This window comes from Pimephales promelas, chromosome 22, assembly GCF_988280905.1.
Source record: "Pimephales promelas chromosome 22, fPimPro1.hap1.1, whole genome shotgun sequence".
NCBI lineage: Eukaryota > Metazoa > Chordata > Actinopteri > Cypriniformes > Leuciscidae > Pimephales > Pimephales promelas.
Window position 1 is genome coordinate 15071302 of NC_142790.1, and position 21818 is coordinate 15093119.

The following is a 21818-nucleotide window of genomic DNA, read 5'->3' on the forward strand; positions in this document are numbered from 1 at the left end:
CAGTAGTTAGCATACAGATGAAGAGTCACGGAAAAACTATGAACGGTCAACAACGACTTCACACTGTCCTCGGGCAACCGCTATCCCACCCCATAGCACACATGCTCTGAATTTCAAAGGGCTGAGGGGAAGTATTTCATATCTGAAAACCCGATCAGATGTTTACATTAACAAGTGACTATAGACATTAAGAATATGACATCACAAGTTAGAACGTAATCATAATTTACGTAAAAAGGGTGTACAATTCTCATTGACAAGCTTGTTAATTTAGGGCAGTATATACTATTGTAGCACTTAATGAGCACAGCACACTTGAATGTTGAGTATCCTGATCATCTTGGATTCATCCACCATTACTGAAGGGGAAAAAGGGACATCCTGCATTACTGTGATGCGTGCCACACCATCATGAACATGCAGAGTTATGAGGTGACATGTTTTCTCAAGGCATTAAAATGTGGCACTTTGCTGTAAGGACACAGTAAATCGCTCAATTCTAGTAATCACCTGTCACAGGAAAAAACAAATGCACTGCATGCTTAGAATGGAGTTGTTTTAGGATCACTTATGTCATGTTACTTTTTCAATTCAAGATAACCTCCCATAAAAATCAACTTAAAAGATTGATTCTCCAGCATTTAGTACCTGTTAATTGTTAAAAGAACTGTAAAACACTGACAAATTGAAATATAAATTTCTGTGCCATTACATTTAACATTTTTGTTCATTTAGCTGACACTTTCATTCAAAGCGACTAACAATTGCTATATATGTCAGAGGTCGCACGCCTCTGGAGCAACTAGGGCTAAAGTGTCTTGCTCAGGGACACATTGGTGTCTCACAGTGGATTTGATTTGAACCCGGGTCTCTCACACCAAAGACATGCGTCATATCCACTGCACCATCACCACCCCATTAAACAAGCTTCCTAACATATCCTATTTAATTTAGTTAATTTTTAATATCTGGTGCAAAATATAATGCAGAGGACGAGGGTATTCTAACTTAAACACGTCTAATTGGCCATTGCGTTCAAGAAATCATCAGATATGTTTGTAATTGGCTACACTGCTAAAATACATTGATCAAAACCTATTTATTAGGGCTGTCAAACGATTAATTGCGATTAATCACATCCAAAATAAGTAAAATAAGTTTGTGCTTACATAAAATATGTGGGTTTACTGTGTATAATTATTTTGTATATATATATATATAAATACACACACATGAATGTATATTTAAGAAAAAAATATTATTTATATACAAAAAATATATATATATTTGTATATAATATCAATTATATATAGATCTATATACAGTATATACATATACAAGCATGTGTGTGTATTTATATATACAAAATAATTACACAGTGCGCCCACATATATTATGTAAACACAAACTTTTATTTTGGATGCGATTAATCACGATTAATCGTTTGACAGCCCTTCTATTTATACTGGCACAATCACCAAATCTGTTTCAGTTTATGACGATAGTATTTGCGAGAGTGTAGAATTCAGTCAGAATTAAGCTTGCGTGCACTGAATAAACGCAGTGTTCCAGCAGCTACTAATCAGCGCCTCTGATTGGCCATTGCATTCAAACAGAGTCGTGTGTGATATTCGTTACAAGTTTTCAATTGAATGCCACCCGAAATTGGCACTTTTCATTTATTTTAATTTTCACTTTATTCCTAGATTTTGTTCAAATGTGCAGGTGCAGTTTTAGCCAAAGCTCCCATTTTACACACTCCACCTGAGCTAGTTAGATGCCAGTTAGTTTGTTTACAGAGTACTTAAGCAACTCACGCATTGGGAAGGGGAAAGATGATTTAATAATATAAACAACTCTCCATACTGTAATTTGTCAGCCTATGACAGACTAATAAAGCTCACACGTCAGCGCCACATTGCACACATTCACACAGACCGTTTAAATCTCCACTGGACTTCAGAGTTCTCAGAGCATTACGCATTCGCAACCCAACGGCAGAGAGAGAAGCACCTGGGAAGACTTGTCTACATCGGGTTTTATTGGATCTCAAAGATCTCAAAGGAATCAACTCAATGATCATCATAGACGAAAGGAAAGAAAACAAAGAGGAGCAACAGCAGCCGGTTAAAGACACCAGTGTCAAGCTGGCAGGCCAAGAAAAAAATCCAGAGGTTCAGCCTGGGGTCCAGCACCAGGAGAAGCAGGTGAATGGTGACGGCCCCTTAGACTCTCCCGCCAATGACAAACCGGTGCGAGCCGAGCTGGACTGGACGGTCCCCATGTGTGTGCACCTGCCCATTGAAGTTCTGAACCCTGACCAGGCTTTTCCATTCCTGAACACAACACTTGCTGACCTGGGCATTGAAGAGTGAGTTTAAATTTACAGATCCAGTTGTATCAATTTAGTTTTGGGTGAAATATTCTGTTAATATCTTGCTTTCTCCATGTGTACCCAGATCAGCGGTGAAGGAGCGCGTGGTGTGGGTGGACACTAAGCGCACACGGGTGAAGGGGAAGTCAGGGAAGCTGAAGAAGGAGAAGGAAATGACCGTTCTGGAGGTTCGTGTGAAAGCGCAGCATCCCGGAGAACGTCAGAGTCAGGAGATTCTCTACAGCACCGAGTCCCACACCGACCGATCCTTCTGCAGAAGCGGGGTGGACATCCTTCCGTGGAGACACACACAACCAGGTGAGACATGGAGGAGCTAAACCAGTTTCAACTGGCAATTATCATTTCATTTAACACTTTTGCTGGATCAAAGGGGAGGATCGAGTTAATATATCGCAGGCAGGGTAATTATAATTAACTAATGCTTAAGCCTTGTTCACACTACATGACTTTAAAACGTCGGGCTGAACTGTGCATTTCACACTACATCAGTGAAATCAGGAGTGTTCAAGTTGTTTAGCTGTTCACACCACACAACACAACGTGATTGATCCGCAACAGGAGGTAACGCACTACACGAGTGGACAACGCACTACATAGAGATACAACCAGCAAATCATTTGCGACTCTAATGAGAGCTGTTTCAGTACTATGGTACGGTCTAAATCCTGAAAATAATAAGTTGACAACAACTCTGTCACCCAACGATTCTATCTTGTCTACAAACCACGTTTTGTCACGAAAAATCACGCAATAAAACGAACCAGAAATGACGTGAAACAGCATGTGCGCCAATACCCAGCGGAGAACACAACACGCGAATATGGACGTCAGACAGAAACTAGTACTGCACACTGTTTGCGTGCTGATTTACTTTAAAAAAAAAAAAGAAAAAATAAGATTTACCCAGTGACCTCAACCCATGCCTTGCTCTGATTGGCTGTAGCTCATGACATCACTGAGGTTGAGTCGTGCGACAGCTAGATATTTTTCTGCGAGGGTCTTCGCTGCGTTGTTGGCTCTTTCATACTAAAAGATTGGCAAGCGTTCATCGCCCGCTAATCCCCCGCGATTTGCACGCGATAACACCCTGACCTGTTGGCGAGTTAAATCGGGCTAAAAATCCTGTAGTTTGAGCTTGGCTTAAGGGTACATTTACAAGACAACGGCATATTGTGCGATTTTCTCATACAGATGACAGCCTCGTCAAAATTATCCCCATTCAAATGGATTCGCAAAAATGTATAAAAATGCTGTATTATGTTGCCAGGCCAGTAGTTGGCGATGTCATTTTGTAAAGAAACGCTACGCGCCTATAGACTGAACAAGTAACATGCATGCATATGATGTCACCGCTTTCACAAACTAGCGTTTTTGTAGTTTACATGGAGACGTTAATGCTATCATTTTCAAAAAACATGCACTTTTTCAAAAGTTTGCATTTTCAGGCCCCCAAAACGCTGTTGTGTAAATGAAGGGCCATTTAGTTGAAAATGGTGTCATATAAACAGCCCCTAAAACCATAAAAGAAAACTTAATTTCAACAAGTTGCCAAAACAACAATTCTAATTTGCATTGTTTAACTTGATGTACCAAAATAACTAACTAAAACGGAAATGATATAAACATTGCACCTGAATAAATATGCTGTAACGATAAAACATTATACTTGTTAACATGACATTAGCACAACAGGGACAATTTAAACGATGCGTTTTTACCGAAATTACACAGAACAATTTTCCCCCAGACCTGTTGCTTTCTGCGTTTCCACTGTGGTCTAAAGACAAGTACCGTGAAGATTAGGCAAATTAGTCTGGTGACGTAGGACTATACGCACCGCAACCACTGATCTATATAATGACAATGTCATTATATAAATCAGTGACCACAACACATGGTTTTAAAAAAGTTTCAAAAAAAAAAAACATGTTAAAGGAGTAGTTCACTTTAAAAAAAAACTTTTGCTGACAATTTACTCAGCCCCATGTCATCCAAGATGTCCATGTCATTCTTTCTTCAGTCGAAAAGAAATTAAGGGATTTTAAAGAAAACATTTCAGGATTTTTCTCCATATAATGGACTTCAATGGGACCCAAACGGTTCGAGTTCCAAAAGACAGTTTCAGTGCAAACTGATCAAAGGGCTTTAAACCATTCCAGACGATGAATAAGGTTCTTAATGAACCAAACGACACGAAAAAAGATTTGTTAATTTTTGATAGACAAGTTCGAACAGGAGAGTCACGGACAAGCATTACAGAACAGAGCAAGGCGACCATTTGAGCTTATAAAATTATAAAACTTAAAAATGAGCGATCATTTCACTAGGTAAGACCCTTATTCATCGCCTGGAATCGTTTAAAGCCCTTTGAACAGTTTGCCGTTTTCACTGAAACTGTCTTTTGGACCTTGAACCGTTTGGTTCCCATTGAAGTCCATTATATGGAGAAAAATCCTGGAACGTTTTCATCCAACCTTAATTTCTTTTCGACTGAAGAAAGAAATACATGGACATCTTGGATGACATGGGGGTGAGTAAATTATCAGCAAAAGTTTTTTTAAAAGTGAACTACTCCTTTTAACGTGTTTTGAATCCATTTCTAAAGTTCATTGAACTTAATATTCAGTAAAGCAATGGTGTTACAGTTACCTAAAATTAAACAATTGTAAATTATTTTTCTTAATTGAAATAAAGCTGAAATAAATCAAAAATATGAAATTAAAAAAAACTTCGGGGGAAAAAAACATGAAAATCATCAACTAAAATAGGTTGGATACAAAAAAAGAATCAATAAAATTTCTAATACAAATTATAGTATATAAACTATAATAGTATAAAGTACTGAATGGGCTTCAGTAAGGTTCCTGTATTTTACAGCAGTGTTTCAGTTGAAATCTAATTAAGATGATGGGTTTTCCAAAGGCATCTGGCTGCACAGATTGATTTGTTCAGGCAAGTGGGTAATAGTTTCATTAAGTACATATTTCTAAGAAATAACCTTAAGTAATAGGCTTCCGGCGCATATGAAATCAGCAACATACACCCCAAAATCAATATTAACACTGCAGTCAAGAACGAGGAGCCATGTTACATATGCAACCAAACAGATTTCACTGTATAATTGTTATTGCCGACTTCTATTGCACAACAATGCTTCATCTCCACTTAATTACAACTAGTATTACTACAATCCAGCAGAAGTGAACTTCATCAGCATGTTTTCAGTCCGTCGGTTTCCATTAGGCTGCAGTGTCGAGGCTTGCAGTAATAGAACACTTCATTCCTGACGGTTAGCTAACAGATGACATCTGCAGATCAGTGAGGGGAGCTAACATAACGCTCGTGGCTGCTGAGTAAGTGTGTTTAGTATTCGCACGCTCAGCACACTCTCCAGCGTGTATGTAGAGCGATAGATATTCGCTTTCTCCCTCGACATGCCTATTCCCCAACCTCACAATCTTCTGGGTTTGTGTGTAGAGTTTGTCTGATGAACATAAAAATAACCCACTGTATAAACATGGCAGTGAATATTCTTGTGTCTCCCCCCCTCCCAGCGGAAAATGAACTCCAGCCGGTGGAGATGACTCTGGCCTCGGACACAGTGTCACAGTCCAAGTCCAAATGGCAGAAGACAGAAGAAAAACGAGACTTGCCAAGCGTGGAGTGATTGGAAGGTGTTCGACAGCTAGGCTAAAGCAATCTAACACCTTACATGATACAGATGACCATTCCCAATTCAGGTTCTGGATGTTTTAACTTGTGCAAGAGCCTAAATTTGATGTGCTATGCTGCAAGGTGGCTGTATAACTAAAGTTTTGTGGGTAATGATCTACAAAAAAAAAAATAATTCAATCTCTTGCTATTTTTTGTATTTCAGAATAATCAGCATATATTTCATCAATGACAGCTATACCTACACACACTATATAAAATCGATATCCATCTACTTATTAAGTTTGGGATCAGGAAGATTCTTTTTTTAAAGAAATGTATACTATATTAAGCAGCAAAGAATAATTAAATTGATCAAAAGTGACAGTAAAAACATTTATAACACAACAAAAGATTTTGATTTTAACAAATGCTATTCTTTTAAACGTTTAAAAAAATGTATCATGGTTTCTATAAAAATATTAAGCAGTTCAACCGTTTCATCGTTAATAATAATAAATGATTATTGATCAGCAAATCAGCATATTAGAATGAATTTTGAAGGATCATGACACTGAAGTAAATGACAAATACATTTAATTTAAAATCTATTAAAACAGAAACAGTTATTTTAAATTCTAATAATATTTCACAATTTATCATCAAATAAATGCAGCCTTTAAACCCATTTTAAAAATCTTCCCAATCCCAAACTTTTAATTGGTAGTGTATTTCTGTTGGTTTAATTTGCTGATACATAAAATTATATTACTGATGCAATAGAGTTAAAATGATCCAGAATGAGGTATAATATAATTCTGCAACATACCTTGTACTGCATTTTTCTATAATAATAAAAATATGCTTTTTCAGAAACGAATGGTGGTTTCTTAAACTAATTCTGGGTAACAAGTTCAACATATTCCCAGGACATACATACCAAAAATAAAGAAACAACTTTGAACAATTCATAGAAATATATTTCTTTCACTGCAATGGCAATACAAAACTTCACACTCAAATAAGCCAGAATTTCATGGAACATTCAATATAGATGGGAAAGCAGAAGATTCATTGAGACAGAGAAAAATAATAAACGAAGAAAGGAAAAAAACAACAACTCTAAGTAAAACAAAATAAAAGTGACAAGAAGCATAAGTGACCTTTGTAATAAATTAAGAGGAAATAGTCTCAATGTCTCTGCTGCAATACAGAAAGCAGAGTACGCCAGTGAGTGCATGTTCTGCTAACTGTCTAAGCCCATTTCTAATGTAATAAAAAAAAATCTATTATTAGTTTGGCTGGCTTTCATAAGAGTGGAAGGCCTTCGGGAAGGGAAGGGGATACATACTTTGAATCAGGGACAGGTGTTATGATTGAGTGACCGCAATGGTCATTTTGTTTCTCTGTTCATTAGGAAGTGACATTACCGCACTTTGAAATTCCTGAGTGTGATGCTGGGCTAGACCACGGAGCAGCATGAGCAGGCTGTTTTGTGTTTCTAAAAGGATAAATACGAGTCAAAATAAAAATGATCAATTCTCAATGTCATTCATAACACAAAATTAAAATATTCCAATGGTATAAACACTTTCTTACCATTATCGACATCCTTCATGCCCAACAGATGAGCGGCAGCAGATATTATTGGCCTGAGCTGACTAACAACCTGGAGTGAGAAATAAAATACAATCAGTCCATTGACAGGACAAGATTCAATAAGGAGCTGTGAGCAGAGCATGCTGGGAGTGAAAATGAGGGTTTACCAGCACAGGGTTGTGTGAGTAGAGGAATGTCAGGCAGCTGTAGATAGTCTTGTTCTCCTCCATGTCCTCTTTCAGAGGGAGACGAGCCACCAGAGCAGGAAAAACCTGTGAGAAAAGGGTAAAATGGGTATTATAACCTTATTTATTTTTGTTCCATCACCCAAATCTCTGGTCATTCAAATTGGTCATTCACTTGTCCGAGTAAAACAATTGCTTGTCCAGAAAAAATAGTATTTTTTTTTTGTGTGTGTTGTAATTATAATTTATTCTGAAGCAATATCCTCATCAGTGTTCAGTCAGCTTCGACATATTCAACTCTGCCTATTTATGATATGTTGACCTTTATAAATGGCATTTTTCTCTAATAGTTTTAAATTTATGCTTTATCTTTCATTTTAAATTCGATAAATTTGAGACACTATATAGCTGATACCAGTCAAATTGTAAATACCAGTGACATGCAGTCAAAACTGCATTAAATAATGTTATGCGATTGTTTTAAATATTATATAGTATAATAACTAAACCACCAGTAGGTGGCAGCAGGTTAATAATTAATTCAAACGACTCGTTTAAATGGCTGATTCGTTCAGGAATGAGGCATTGTTTATAAATGGTCATTGAATCTTTCGCTCAACCGATTCCTTTAAAACACGGAATCATTCAGTAATGAAAATGCGGTGCAAGTATCTATCCTGTGAGTTGCATTATGGTTCTACATAACACATGAGAATGAACCTGATTGGTAGAGAACTTGCTTGAGCTTCCTCTCATCTTCATTTGTGTTTCGAAGATGAACCAAAGTATATGGAGTAAGTGAATTGACCATTTTGTGTAAATATCCATTTAATAATATAGATACTAAAATGAAGACAGAAGTGACCTGCTCGAGTGGGACCCCCTCCACGTGGCTCATGATCATCCGGCACAGGGCAGCACACAGGTTGTCAATGACTCTCAGGTCAGACTCTTTAGAGAGTAGGTTGGAGAACAGGGAGAGCATCACGGGGTAATCACTGAAGCACCGGGGTTAAGGTTAACAGAGCCATTGAGATCTGAGAACAGGTACACATGCACAAAGGGATCTGTGAAGGATACGAGGCAACGATGGGTCCGGCGGCTTGTGCGAGAGCTCCCAGTGCATACACACTGTTATTGCGCACTTCTGCATCACTGTCCCTCACTCCAGCCACAAGCAACGGCAGCAGCCGATTGGACAGCCGGCCAGCAACTGCCCTGCCTCCATCCACACCCACCAATGAGTGCAGGGTTTCTCCAATCGTTCCAACAGAGAAGGAGCGGTCTGCCTCCGTGCATGAGGATTTCTATTAAAAAAAATAAAAAAAAACCAGCACAAAGTAAAAAGGATGATGCTAGAAATGCGCAAGAAATTGATGCATTTAAATTAAGAATTTAATAAACAATTTAATTTTGTTAAAGAAATAACTTGAGTTATTGTTATTTAACTACCAATGAGTTGAGAACGTTAGATTAATAAAATAAATTCTGTTCTTTTGAACTTTCTATTAAGAAAAGAATCAATGAAAAAGATATTGCAGTTTCCACAAAAATATTAAGCAGCACAATTGTTTTTAGCACTGATGATAATAAGAAATGTTTCTTAAGCAGCAAATTAGCCAACTAGAATGATTTCTGAAGGATCACGTGGCACTGAAGACTGGTAATAACTGCTGAAAATTCAGCTTTTCAACCACAGGAATATATTATATTTAAAGAAAATGGCCCCCTATGGTGAAAATCAAGCTTTTAAATGTTGTTTATATGTCTATGTGGTGTATTTAATATGCTTTAAGACAAACCATGTGAAAATTCATAAGTCAACGCCATTGGGGAGTAATTTTCTCCTTCAAACCGCAGTGAACCAAAGACATTCAAAACGCAGTTTGAAATCACTGGCGTTACTGCTGTAACAAACTACCTTAATCACGACAATGAGTGATTGTCAACTAGTGGATCTCTGAGCTGGTGTGAGTGAATGGAGGCAGGGCTAATTTGCATATTCATAGAACCTCGTAAAATTAATTAAACAAGATTGTAGTAACATTTAAGCTAATTTAAGGCATGAAGATTTTTTTTCCAAAGAAAAAACATTTAAACAGGTCATTTTGGTGATCAAATGTGAGTTTTAAGGGATACAATTATTGACTACAGGGTGACTAAAAATATTTCACAATATTACTATATTTTTTTTATCAAATAAATGCAGCTTTGGTGACCATAAAAGACCCTAAAGTATTGAACGGAAATATTTATTTCACATATTTTTGTAGTTTTGTTTATTATAAAATATCCATTAAAATGAAATGCCATTTAAGAAAGAGTAAAGGAGACTTTAATTCATGATGGATATTTACTACTACTAAAAGAAATATATATATATATATATATATATATACACACACACACACACACACACACACACACACACTTACATATATATATATATATATATATATATATATATATATATATATATGTGTGTGTGTGTGTGTGTGTACAATGTTAATTTGAAGTTGTTTTATGTCTAAATGTTTAAACGTTATAAATTAAAAACATTTAATTCATTCTCAAATTCAAGTCACATCACGCTCCGTCTGAGAGACTGTCGGTTGAAGATGCTCTTGAAGTAAGACCTTCATCTGTGTGAATGCAGAATGAGAGAATTCGAGACTCACAGCTTTGCTCATGATGAGAGGCAGCAGGTCATTAAGGTGAGGGTAGAACGTCTCAGCTGGTACAGCCGAGGCTAAAACAGGAATCCCTTCACCGGCAAACTCCTGCAGCATGGCATCATACTCCGCCTGAGACACAAACACTCAATTATTCCACTCTGTCACAGTCCTTTTAGGTTAATTGTATCAGTGCTGACAGTGAACTGTGACTAAATTATAAAAACTAAAATACTCAAAACACCTGCTGCTCATCATCATCTGCTTCATCCCCACCTACATCCTGACACACGGTCTGAGCGAGACAGAAAGAGAAAATGAGATCACAAGCATAAGAAATAGCCAGCCACCCCCTTATGACTGCAGGCTTATGTAACACCTTGAAGAAATGAGAATAAGCTGCTGTTTGAAGCCAGTTTCTGTCAGTGCTATAATTCATTTAATTATTTGAAACAAATTTTTTTGACAGTATAAGCCTTTTGCTTTGCTTAAAAAGGATTTTCAGAGGATAATTATACACAGTTTTTCTACTGCCTTGTACACATTCTTTTTCAAAGGCTATGTTCAGACAACAGGTAAATGTGGCCCAAATCTGATTTTTTTGCTCGCATGCAACCCAGATCTGTTTTTGTCATGACAATTTGAACAGCACAATCCACATGTAATCTGATCTTTCAATTCTGATTTGTGGCACTAAATCTGATACAGGTCAGATGTATTGCAAAGCGACCTCAGTCTAAACAGTCACACATAACGGAATTAATTAGGGGTATAACAATACCCTCATGTCACGATTCGATACAAATCAACTGACAATACGATAATATTGTGATACTCCAAGACATATGGTAAAAGGTCAAAGATTAAAATGCTAAATTTGATATTACATTGTAAATGTGCAATGTAAATGTGCAAATGAAAAGTCTTGGACTTGGTGCTGTAAACCCAAAGCACGGGACAATAGAGACACCATAATAACAATTTTCATGATTCTGAAGCTGAAAACACAAAAAAAGTTAGGCTACATAAGGAATCATCCCAACGTCACAATTACTTGCTAAATCACGTTTACATTTTAATGTCGAGAAAACAGTTTGTATGTTCTTTGCCAAAAGGGCAAATCCTGATGTAAAAGCTGAAGTGTTTGTACAGGGACAGAATTTTATAACATTATATCTGGTCAGATGACTGCATTCATTTCAGGGCTTGATACCCAAAGAGGTCTTAAAATTAAATTCTGACCTTTTTCTTCAGTACGTCTTTGATGGCGTTACTTATTTCAGTCAGTATCCCTGGAGCCTGCAGTGCCTCCCCCTGGCAGGATTTAATCACAGCATTCATGGACTCCAGTACAGCCATCACCACCTGTCTCTCTCTGTCTTGTCTCACCGCCTCCAGAAAACAAGGCAACACCACCTGCAACAGCTTATGCAGAGCTGGAGAGATATAAAGAGAGAGATGCAAGAGTTGATCAAAGGATTCAGGGTAATTGAAAACTGCATGTTCTTTCACCTTCACATTTACTGCAGCTAATTCAATGAAGAAGTGGGTGGGAAGGAAACGATAAGAAGTGAATGAATGATAGGGGCCTTGAGGCACTCCACAGCAATACAGTCCGAGTTAAAAGTTAATCCTCTTGACAAGTGGCGATCCTAATTCTTTGAGAGACATCATTAGACAGACACAGAACAGATGAAAGGAAGCAGAGAGTGAGCGTGATGTGAATGTAAAGGAGAGTGCAAATGAAAAATCAGAGACATGTAGATGTGAGTACCAGAGGTGGGAGGTTTGAGCTAAATTTTCTAATGGTAACAGTATACATAAAGTGATTTTTTTTTCTGGAAATTCAACTCGAAAATGTTTCATTCATAAAAATGTGCATTACTATTATATATGGTTACGGACATAATCTAGTAAATCCATTTATTTAACTCAAGTATTATATTACTTCATTCTATTTTTTAAAACCTCCTAGGCTGCATTAATTTAATCAAATATACATTAAACACAGTGATTTAAAATTTTAATAATGTTTAGCAATATCACTGTTTTATATACAATATATATATATATATATATATATATATATATATATATATATATATATATAAATACAAATGTCATTTATTGCTGGGATGGCAAAGCTGCATTTTCGGCAACCAATACCCCAGTCTTCAGTCACATCCTTCAGAAATTATACTTATTCTAATATATATTATTCTAATATTTCTGATTTGTTGCTCAAAAAAAAATTTATTTTATTATTGTCAAATAAGTCGTACTGCTTAATATTTTTGTGGAAACAGTGATGCATTATTTTCTCATGATTATTTTATTAATAGAACGTTAAAAAGAACAGAATATATTTGAAATAGAAATTTTGTAACATTAAACATCTCTTTACTGCCAAATTTAATGCATCCTTACTAGTGAATAAAAATATTAATATCTTTCACAAAACTTTTGTAGTGTATAACTTTCGGTTATGATTAAAAGAACATGATACTTACAGAATAAAATATTATGTTTCATTAATGATTTGTTAATTCTTAAATTAAATTGATTATGAAAATTCATGAAAATTTACATTTCTAGCTTTGGTTATAATCAACCAAGTTGTCAATACTTAAGCAGTTAGACTACAGTTTTAGCATCAAAGATATTCTGAAGCATAAAGAGCACAGAATAATCTACCTGCTGACACACTGCTCACTAAATGTGGCCATACTGCCCAGACCTATTGTGTACAGTCAGTTTTAATGTACCCTGGTGGTTAGCCTCCGTTGGGTTTTCCTTCCAAACTTTGTGCTGAGATCGGCAGAACTGGCCCATGGCACCAAAGGCAGCTCTCCTCACATCCTCATGTGGGAACTAATGGATGCACAAGCACAAAGGAGCACAAACATCAGTAACTCAGCATTATGTGCAAGCACTCATGAAACCACAAACATGGCACCAGTCACTCACATCACAGAGCTCAAAGACCTGCTGGAAACTGGACTCCAGGAAGGGCTGGAACGCCACTCTGAGAGACACAAAAATAAGATGGATTCTAAGAACTGTGTTTTGTGCCAAAACTAAACATTTAGTATACTCCACGTATTAGCCAGTTAACTGTCTAATAACTGATAAATGTCTGTCTTTTCTGCTGACATGACCAAAGCCATAAATTTGAGGGGGATTTGTGTCAAGAACTACTTTCGTCCAGCCCAACATTATATACTGCTCAGAAATATGCTACTGTGGAAGTGTATTTTGTGAGAAATGAGAAATTTAGCATAGCATACCCTGCAAACGTTCAGTGGCCGTTTTAGTAAACCTATGTGTCATTTAGAACACAGAAACCTTTTTTGATCAATTTTATGCATCCTGGCAAAATAAAAGTATTAATTTGTTCCAAAAATAAAATCTTAATGGCCCCAGACTTTTGAGTGAGTGCATATACACCTAATATAAGCCTCTAGTTTGCAAATGCATGACAGTTTGTGTGCATTATGTAAAACAAGCCTCTTTACCCTGTGTTGAAGGCGATTTCACCCAAAGCATCACAAGCATCTTCTTTCTCGTCTATGTAAGCATTTTCCACACTGAATCTGAGAGAACAGAGGGAGTCCTGATTAATGCTCTTACATAAGAGACCAATAAAGAGAAAGAATGACAGAGACTGAGATATACCCTGCAACATCACTGTCATCAACCTCAGTTTCTTCTTCCTCTTCATCTAAAATGGCATCACCCTCTTCATCATCATCGTCATCATCGTCCAGGAGCACAAACTGTTTGTCTTCCTCCAAATGAGTCTGTGAAGTGGATAGGAATATTATAATCCTTATAATTTTTGACGGTGTACAGAAGATGATCTGAGAGAAAAGTCCAACACTGACCGTCACACCCTCTGTGGACCTGAGTGACAGCAGCATCACCGTGGTGATGGAAGTTAGATGAGGAGTTAGACAGTCAGGACTCACTTCAGATACAGCAGAGAATAAGCTATACCTGGAGAGAATGAATGCAATCTGCTTAAAATTCAGCCTCAATCTTCCAAAAACTGACAACAATAGTATCAATTTAAATTCAATGATTGCTTTAAAAAATAAAACATATACATATATATATATATATATATTATTTTCTTTTTTTTTAAAGGTATTTGTTTATATATTTATTTTCAAGTTGGTCCAAACATACATATGCATGCTAGAGTAAACAAACTGGTGACACCCCTTCAAAAAAAAAACTTTTTTTTAATGAAATGTGGAACTTCCATTTAAACTGCCAAATTGAAATGTTGGGACTCCATTACTTTTCCTATGAATCTTCCCTTTATAGCATCTACGTATATAAATACACAATTTGCAGACAGAGGATTTCAGACGTCATACGTGCAACGGCGCAGGTCTGGATCATCCACTGCGTCTGTGAGGTTCAGACCTAACTGCACACACTCCGCTGCCAATGGACTAAACGCATCCTTACCAACAGTGCGGGCCAACACGGAAAGTGTGTCTATGAAAGATATACAGAGAAAAAGGAGTGATGACAGATTAGGTTAGGCTGAGTGCCTCCTTATACATGATGCTTACGAAATATGGAAGATGTTAGATCATTGTTTTTACCTAGTGCCTGTGTCTGCAGAGCCCTCATCTCCTCTCTTGTGTCCGTCAGGAATCCCTTCAGACTCTCAATAATTGGAGTAAAGTAAGGCAATAGCATCTCCTTGGCAGCATTAGCTGAGAAAGCAAGAGATCTCATAAGTCTGGGGATTACTATAACAGCATAAAATGGCATGTAAATGGAAGGATGAAGTTACCAATTGCTCCGATTGCACTGACAGCTAGCTCTTTCAGTTTAAAGTTTTCTGCATTGTTAAGGGCTGACAACATGGTTTCCATTAGAGTGGGCAGATAGGGCTCAATTTCTTGACCTGATCATGAGAAGAAAGAAAAGGAATAAGAGAGAAACAAGATGACTTAATAAAATATTAAATCAAACAAATACTTAAAGTATATTATATTGATAAAGCATTTATAATTATAAAATTTAAAAAAAAAAAAATCTTAAAAGGTACATATTTAATGGTGTCTGCATTCTAACCTAAGTTCTCTAAGAAGTTTTCTAAGGCATAGAAGGCCTTCGTCATGTGTCCGATTTTGGTCTGATTCACCGCCGACAAGTATCCATGCAACAACGGCATCAGTTCAGCATGGAATTTACTGACATCTGGCTGTGAAAGACAAATTAACTCTTTAAACTCAAACCAAGCTACTGAATAAGCATAAAAGGCATAGCATAAAAGACTTATTAATAAAAAAATGTCTTGACGTTTCAGTCTGACCTGCAAATGTTCAGAAAACTGGCCAAGGGCAAAGAGCGCTGCACTGCGGACCACCTGGTTATTGTCTGATAGACTGCTACACACAGTTTGAAGCATGGATGACAACATCCTAACACATAAAGAAAAGAAAAAAACATTAAGCAGACTGCTTTTTGTGCATTTGGAAATTATGTGCAGTGAATTTGGGTAGAAATCTATGTATAATTGTAAAGTACAGCTTACTTGGTACGGATGTGATCTGCACAGCCCTCGGCCAGCACTGCCATACACATGAGACCCCCCTTACGCTCATACGGGTTCTCACTTGACAAGCAAGCCTGAGTGAAAGGCATCTGCAGGATACAAAATCACAAATACATTTTAATAGAATAACTGGAAGGTATAAGTCTACTTTTTTTATTATGGCCAATCAATAAGTGTTTTTTTTTTACTAACCAGCTGGTTGAAGAGTTTTTCTGGTGGCATGTGAAGAGCCATTGTGTCAATGACCTTCAAGAGAACACAAATGTAAGATAGTCATAAAACACATGCGAGAGAGTGACATAGATACAGTATAGGGCAGTGTTTCTGAACCTGTGGGTCGCGGAGTGTGTCGTAAAACAGACAACAACAGAAAAAAGTAATTCTAATGTTTTACTGATGTAAGACTTTTATTTTGAAAGCTTTGACTTTTCTGACTTTTCTGTCTGACTTTTTGAGAAAATTGAGCCCTGATTCGATATCTTAGGTCCGTTTCAATAAGGAGGCTCAACCAACTATTGATTTAAAACTTGAACTCTGAGTTGACTCACCCTGAGATGGTCAACTCTCGGTTTCAGAACAGCTGAATTAAGGTAGTTTAATTAACTCTGTGCAGGTCGACTCTCAGTGCACCAAGACATCTGCATACTTCCAAGTCAATACTTAAGTTTAATTCTTAATCACGTTATAATATCAGAGGTGAAAACGTACTAACTCTATTTTATTAACAAAACCTAGTTTGGAACTGCCATTTAATAGCCTTAACTTATACTGTTTATTCATCAGTGTTAATTACATTCTAAAGTCAGACTGTACTTGTGTGTGTCAACCATGTTTGATAAATAAATACTTGATTCATGCCTGGTTTGACAGAGACATGTTTGAGCTGTCTTAACTGAAATGAACTAAGGCCAAATCCTGGCTTAATCTAAACCCTTTCTGTGAAACCAGGTCTCAAATTCCTAAAAATTTGAGTCATGGCTTAATGACAATGTGAAAATATTGAGTACAAGAGATAAAGCAAGAGATAAAGCATGTGAAGAGACCCACCTGAACAGCAAAGTGTTTGGGATTCTCACTGTCGCCCTCAGTATCATTTTCCTCATCCTCTGGGTCCTCTTCTCCAGGAGGGGGAGCTGCACTCAAGATTGGAAACACTACTTGCAGGATTGGCTGCAAGAGTTTATGCTTTAATACAGCCTAGAGAACAGATAAAAAAAACAGAAGTGATTATTACAAGTAATAATTTAAATCACTCATCCATTCGTGCTTGAGTATACTTTTGAAAGCTGTGTGGACACGACTGTGTTTGAGACAGAGCGGAACGTTAAATTCAAATTAGATTAAGTATAGCCTGGGCCCTTAGTAGGAAAAGCAAAGGCAAGAAGTGAGAGTTACCTTGTTTTTAAGTCTGATGAGAACAGCGATACATGACAGGGCTTTTACACGCAGAGAATCACTAAGGGAGACATCTGCACTGATCTAGAAGAGAGAACATAAACTTTATTGTTTAATGGCTCCAAATCAACACAATCTTCAACTTTGAAGAAGTGTGGACAAACCTCAAGGCAAAATCGGACAATTTCAGCAATGTGTGGGACAATGATGGAAACCTCGCTTTCCATCAGCTCATCTAAAACTTCCATTGCCTCGCTGGCCTGGTCCTTAAAAGAACAAAAAACAAACTTGTGAGATAAAAATGAAAGATTGAGGGATGGTCAAAGCCATTGGGCCACTTAAAGGCTCATAAACGCAAACTGATCAAGCGACGCAACTCACACGGTCTTTAGCACATCATTGAGTAACATAATGGAAACCATGATTGGAGCATTACCATACGAACACAGCAAGAGTGTTATCAAAGTATCTTCACCTGGTCTGCCTGAATGAGGCGTTTAAGGGCAATGAGCAGTTTGGGGATCAGAGACCGCACCAGGTTCTGAAAGAGAAAAACAACATTTTGAACATGCTGAATGTAGTATTAAACACTAATTCTTAAATCCAAGGGCAAATTAGAGCAGTCAGAGGAAGCAGAACAGACCATCTCCTCTGTGCCGGTGTAGGTTGTGATGGAGGTAAGGGTGAGAATGCAGTAGTAGAGAGCAGTAGGATTGTCCAGGTCTTGGAGAACAGTCCCAAGCAGCTGGAGAAGTTCCTTGTAGTGGGGTTTAAAGGGCTCAGGGTTTGATCCCACCACCTTACTGAGCAATAAAAGACCCACCTGAACAGAACAAAAAAATTTGGGGGGTGTTTTGTATGACAAGAATGGTACACCAATTCCAACTAACTCAAATGTACAGAGAATCAAGCAAATTTTAAAGCAAATTTTTCAGTTTAAAAAAAAACTTTATAGTAAGTAAATTATGAGAAAATGATTTTGGTGAACTATCCCTTTCACACCAATCCAATTAATCTCCATCATAAGCTGAAATACTTTAAAACAAAATGATTACAGTTTTTTTTTGTATTCGCTTTGGTACTATTTTCACAAGTAAGGTGTACATTTTCAAAACTCTTAGTACAAAAATCCAAACTGATCACACTTGTAACGCAGCTTTCAAAACCTGATGTAATGCTTTCAGTCAGTTGCACATGTTTTCAGTCCACATAATCATTATTACAAACACAAGATTATTGTAATATGTAATGAGAACATTTGGTTTAATCACTGAAACACAACCATATGATCTTCTTTCAGTTTAGTACTTTTAACAATCAGTTCATCCAACAGCAAACAATGCAAGATACATGTTTCAAATCGGCCTTAGGAGTGCTGAAATGAATATGTTACAGTACTATAAAAGACAGATTACACAGTTTTACTGTAACATTAGGCAATACACTTACAGTACCCAACATTTACATAATCTATAATTTCCAAATATCCATCATATATGTAATCAAGTGAAGGATCAATGAAGACATTCTATACAATCATTTACAGTGGCCAATTGTGGTTACCACTATGTGAAATCAATTAGCTATAACGAGTATTCATCATGTGTGGTTACATGTAATTTACGTAAATATTCATACAAACACACATTTTATTTCTGTAGTTTTCAAAATCTGTATATTGCTGAAATGAAAATCTATAGGTTTACCAAATGATTAATTGATTAACCATTAAGATCTGTTGGATTAAATAATAGACAAAAGTATTAAACTGAACAAAAAGAGATGCAAATAAAAAGTTTGATAGTAAGAGCTTTATGAAAGGCAGTTACTGTGAATGAAACAATAATGTAAATGAAACACTTATTTTGTGTTGTGAAAAGGATACTTTGTGATTGTGTGAATTGTACTAACACAGTTGAAAACATGATGAAATGTTTCAAAAAAGTGCACTTTTGATGATCTGTTGTGATATTAGCACTAAGAGTTTTGAAAATGTACACCTTACTTGTGAAAATAGTACCAAAGCGAATAAAAAAACTATTATAATACTAACAAGTTTATTTTAATAATAATATTATTCTTATTTATATTATATATATATATATATATATATATATATATATATATATATATATATATATATATATAAAGCAAATGTATATCTTTTCCGATCTTAATAAAAACATGATTTGTTATACAATTCAAATAATTATATAAATAAATAAATCATTCATAAATATTATTAGAGTATTTTCAGTCGAGAATTTCCTAAAGTTTTTGAACACTGTATGTCAAATAATTCCATGAAAAACCATAGTATAAGAATTTGATAAAAGTTATAATATCATAAACGTACCATGGTAGTGGCACAGTACTTTTTTAACAAGTTAAATGGGGTTACCTGTCTATCCTGTGGGTTATTGCTTTTAGTAGACTGGTTTAATAGAGTGAGGAGAGCGGGCCAGCGGTCTGGGGTCTCGTGTTTCACCAGGACAGCGCTCAGCTGAGAGAGAGAGTGACGAACTGTGTGTCTGAGGAATGGAAATATTAAAAGAAAAATTAACACCTGCATGAAAAATGTACACACCCTTTATTAAACAGCTTTATTTATTAAACAGATATAGCTTGTTTATTAAACTATATCTGTTCCTTAAAGCTGACTAAGTTAATACCATAATAGACATACATAGTACAGTGTTAACGTAGTTATCGTAGACTATCTTAGTTTACATTATCATGTACCATGGCACCACCAGACTTACTCTGTTTCTTGCTGTAAAGCCTGCAGCACCACTGCCTTCAGACTGGGGGAGCAGGATGAAAACATTTGAATCACAAATTAGCAAATCTCTATCAAAATAGACGAAATTATATAAGTGAAAAACATATCCAAAACCTTTCTCGGTGGTCTGGACTGATTTTCTTCCAATGCTTTCTAACTCTCATCCTGAGCATCACTGCAGCCGACTGGCGGACCTGAAGCAAGAATGACAGCATTAAAGCAAGTCTTTGAGTAGGACTATGACAACTTGACATAATGAATAACAGTAACTTGCCTGTGGGTTTTGAGATCCAGTCATGACAGCACACAAAGCAGGAATGATAGCTGGATCTTTAAATGCCTGTTTCAACTCAGCAGTGGCCTGATAAAGAAAATGACTGCTTAAACATCATCACGGGCTTAAAAAGACCATGTATAACAGTCCCTAAACACCATATAGCACTGAAAATGACCATTAACTAATATAATCAATATTAAATCAATCAAATATAGCATAATGCCTATTTTGGGACAGTATGACAGTTTCATATAAGTATCTAACGTTACCTGCTGAATAACAGCGTTGTCCGGTTCTGTCAGCCGCACCAGGACGCGCTCGAGCTCTTCTGACATCATGTTCAACCGTTATTTTATTCAAAATTACCAAATAATCTACAGCCACCACCAGACCAAATCAGATGACATGCAGTTGACAATATGACAGTTTTCACACGATATTTGGGCCAGATAACACTCTGTCAAAGAATATTAAATAACTATGTTAGTATCACATAAATAAACTGTCATGTGGAAATGATATTCAATTGAACGAGCGCTTATGTGCGGAGTTCTCAAAAGTTACCACGCTGGGCAGAAGGAGAAAACGCCGCATGAGTTGGACGTTAAAGGGACCACAGCCCTGAAAACCATGTGATTCAGACCATTCAGACATACATTTGACGGGAATATAACAACAGCGCCTGCTGTGGTAAAGGAGGTCGAAATTCACTGTGCACAGACCTATTTTTTACAGTATATGGCACAGATAGATAAAACTGTGGATGAACCACGTGATAATGAAACTGTTGTTTGTGTGTCATTCAAGCAACAAAGTCTCTAAAAGTTGTTCATATTTTGCTTCTGTTTGTTTTGAAGTGGTTCATGTTTAGGCGGTGTAAGATTGCTAGAGATGATGAATGAAGCGCTAATGGGCTATTTGCATTTGAATTTCCGTAAGAAAGCTGCAATCGACAGATGGCAAATGATTATCATCACCGAGAAAACTGCACTAGCCAACAGAAAAACAAGTTTAAAAAAAAAATCTGAAAACAATATAAACAGTGGCCTACCAACTGCAAGTCAATGAGGAAGACTGCATAAATGAATGCATACAACAAACCCACAAAATAGATAGATAGATAGATAGATAGATAGATAGATAGATAGATAGATAGATAGATAGATAGATAGATAGATAGATAGATAGATAGACACTCTTAGAACAATGGTCTTAAATGGTAATAAAAAACTTAATAAATATAAATAAATAATCTGACAGCAATGATATCAATAGTAGCCTATA

The 21818-nt window shown here is 36.5% G+C and overlaps 2 protein-coding genes across 2 annotated transcripts; one reads left to right on the plus strand and one right to left on the minus strand.

The window, feature by feature from the left end:
• The first annotated feature begins 2057 nt into the window (after positions 1 to 2057).
• LOC120475889 (uncharacterized) lies at positions 2058 to 6169 on the plus strand. Its single transcript, XM_039666688.2, has 3 exons — positions 2058 to 2371; positions 2460 to 2692; positions 5950 to 6169. Exons 1-3 carry the CDS (start codon positions 2076 to 2078, stop codon positions 6060 to 6062), a joined length of 642 nt encoding a protein of 213 aa, XP_039522622.2. The 5' UTR covers positions 2058 to 2075; the 3' UTR covers positions 6063 to 6169.
• A 771-nt stretch (positions 6170 to 6940) lies between these two features.
• On the minus strand, positions 6941 to 21134 carry ipo4 (importin 4). The gene is made up of 30 exons (XM_039666687.2): positions 20804 to 21134; positions 20532 to 20618; positions 20372 to 20451; positions 20238 to 20279; positions 19877 to 20006; positions 18119 to 18298; positions 17951 to 18016; positions 17640 to 17741; positions 17476 to 17559; positions 17128 to 17277; positions 16273 to 16326; positions 16060 to 16169; positions 15838 to 15946; positions 15597 to 15726; positions 15313 to 15426; positions 15119 to 15232; positions 14885 to 15008; positions 14387 to 14498; positions 14178 to 14302; positions 14018 to 14095; positions 13470 to 13527; positions 13268 to 13373; positions 11745 to 11938; positions 10747 to 10797; positions 10509 to 10634; positions 8911 to 9137; positions 8696 to 8828; positions 7813 to 7917; positions 7646 to 7715; positions 6941 to 7547 (listed from the first exon to the last, which is right to left on the minus strand). Exons 1-30 carry the CDS (start codon positions 20870 to 20872, stop codon positions 7417 to 7419), a joined length of 3261 nt encoding a protein of 1086 aa, XP_039522621.2. The 5' UTR covers positions 20873 to 21134; the 3' UTR covers positions 6941 to 7416.
• Between the last annotated feature and the right edge of the window lie 684 nt (positions 21135 to 21818).